Source organism: Eimeria tenella, genomic scaffold (assembly GCF_000499545.2).
Source record: "Eimeria tenella Houghton genomic scaffold, Eth_scaff2668, whole genome shotgun sequence".
Lineage (NCBI taxonomy): Eukaryota > Apicomplexa > Conoidasida > Eucoccidiorida > Eimeriidae > Eimeria > Eimeria tenella.
The window spans coordinates 1-212 of record NW_013542544.1 but is presented as its reverse complement, the minus strand read 5'-3'; the positions used below and the strand labels follow the sequence as shown (position 1 = coordinate 212).

General features: G+C 60.8%; 1 protein-coding gene across 1 annotated transcript in view; it reads right to left on the bottom strand.

Moving 5' to 3' along the window:
* ETH_00041060 (uncharacterized protein) overlaps positions 1-72 on the bottom strand; it is a gene marked incomplete at both ends in the record, with an annotated part of 1,760 nt that extends 1,688 nt beyond the window's left edge. The window contains one exon of the mRNA XM_013375308.1: positions 22-72. Coding sequence (XP_013230762.1) covers positions 22-72 — 51 coding nt within the window. The remainder of the gene's footprint in view (positions 1-21) is intronic.
* Between the last annotated feature and the right edge of the window lie 140 nt (positions 73-212).

Here is a 212-nt window from a genome sequence, read left to right as displayed (position 1 = left end):
CTTTGCTGCGGCCATTGCTACTGGGGATTCTGCTGCTGCTGCTGCTGCTGCCGGTGCTGCAGCTTCTCGCATCGGTGCTGCTCGTGCTGCAGGTGCTGCTGCTTCTTGTGTTGCTGCTGCTGTTGCTGCTGCATCGCTCCAGTCACATCTCCTGCGGCGAACTGCAGCAGGCTTTTGTGCAGTTGCTTCTGCTGCTGCTGCTGCTGCGGGTG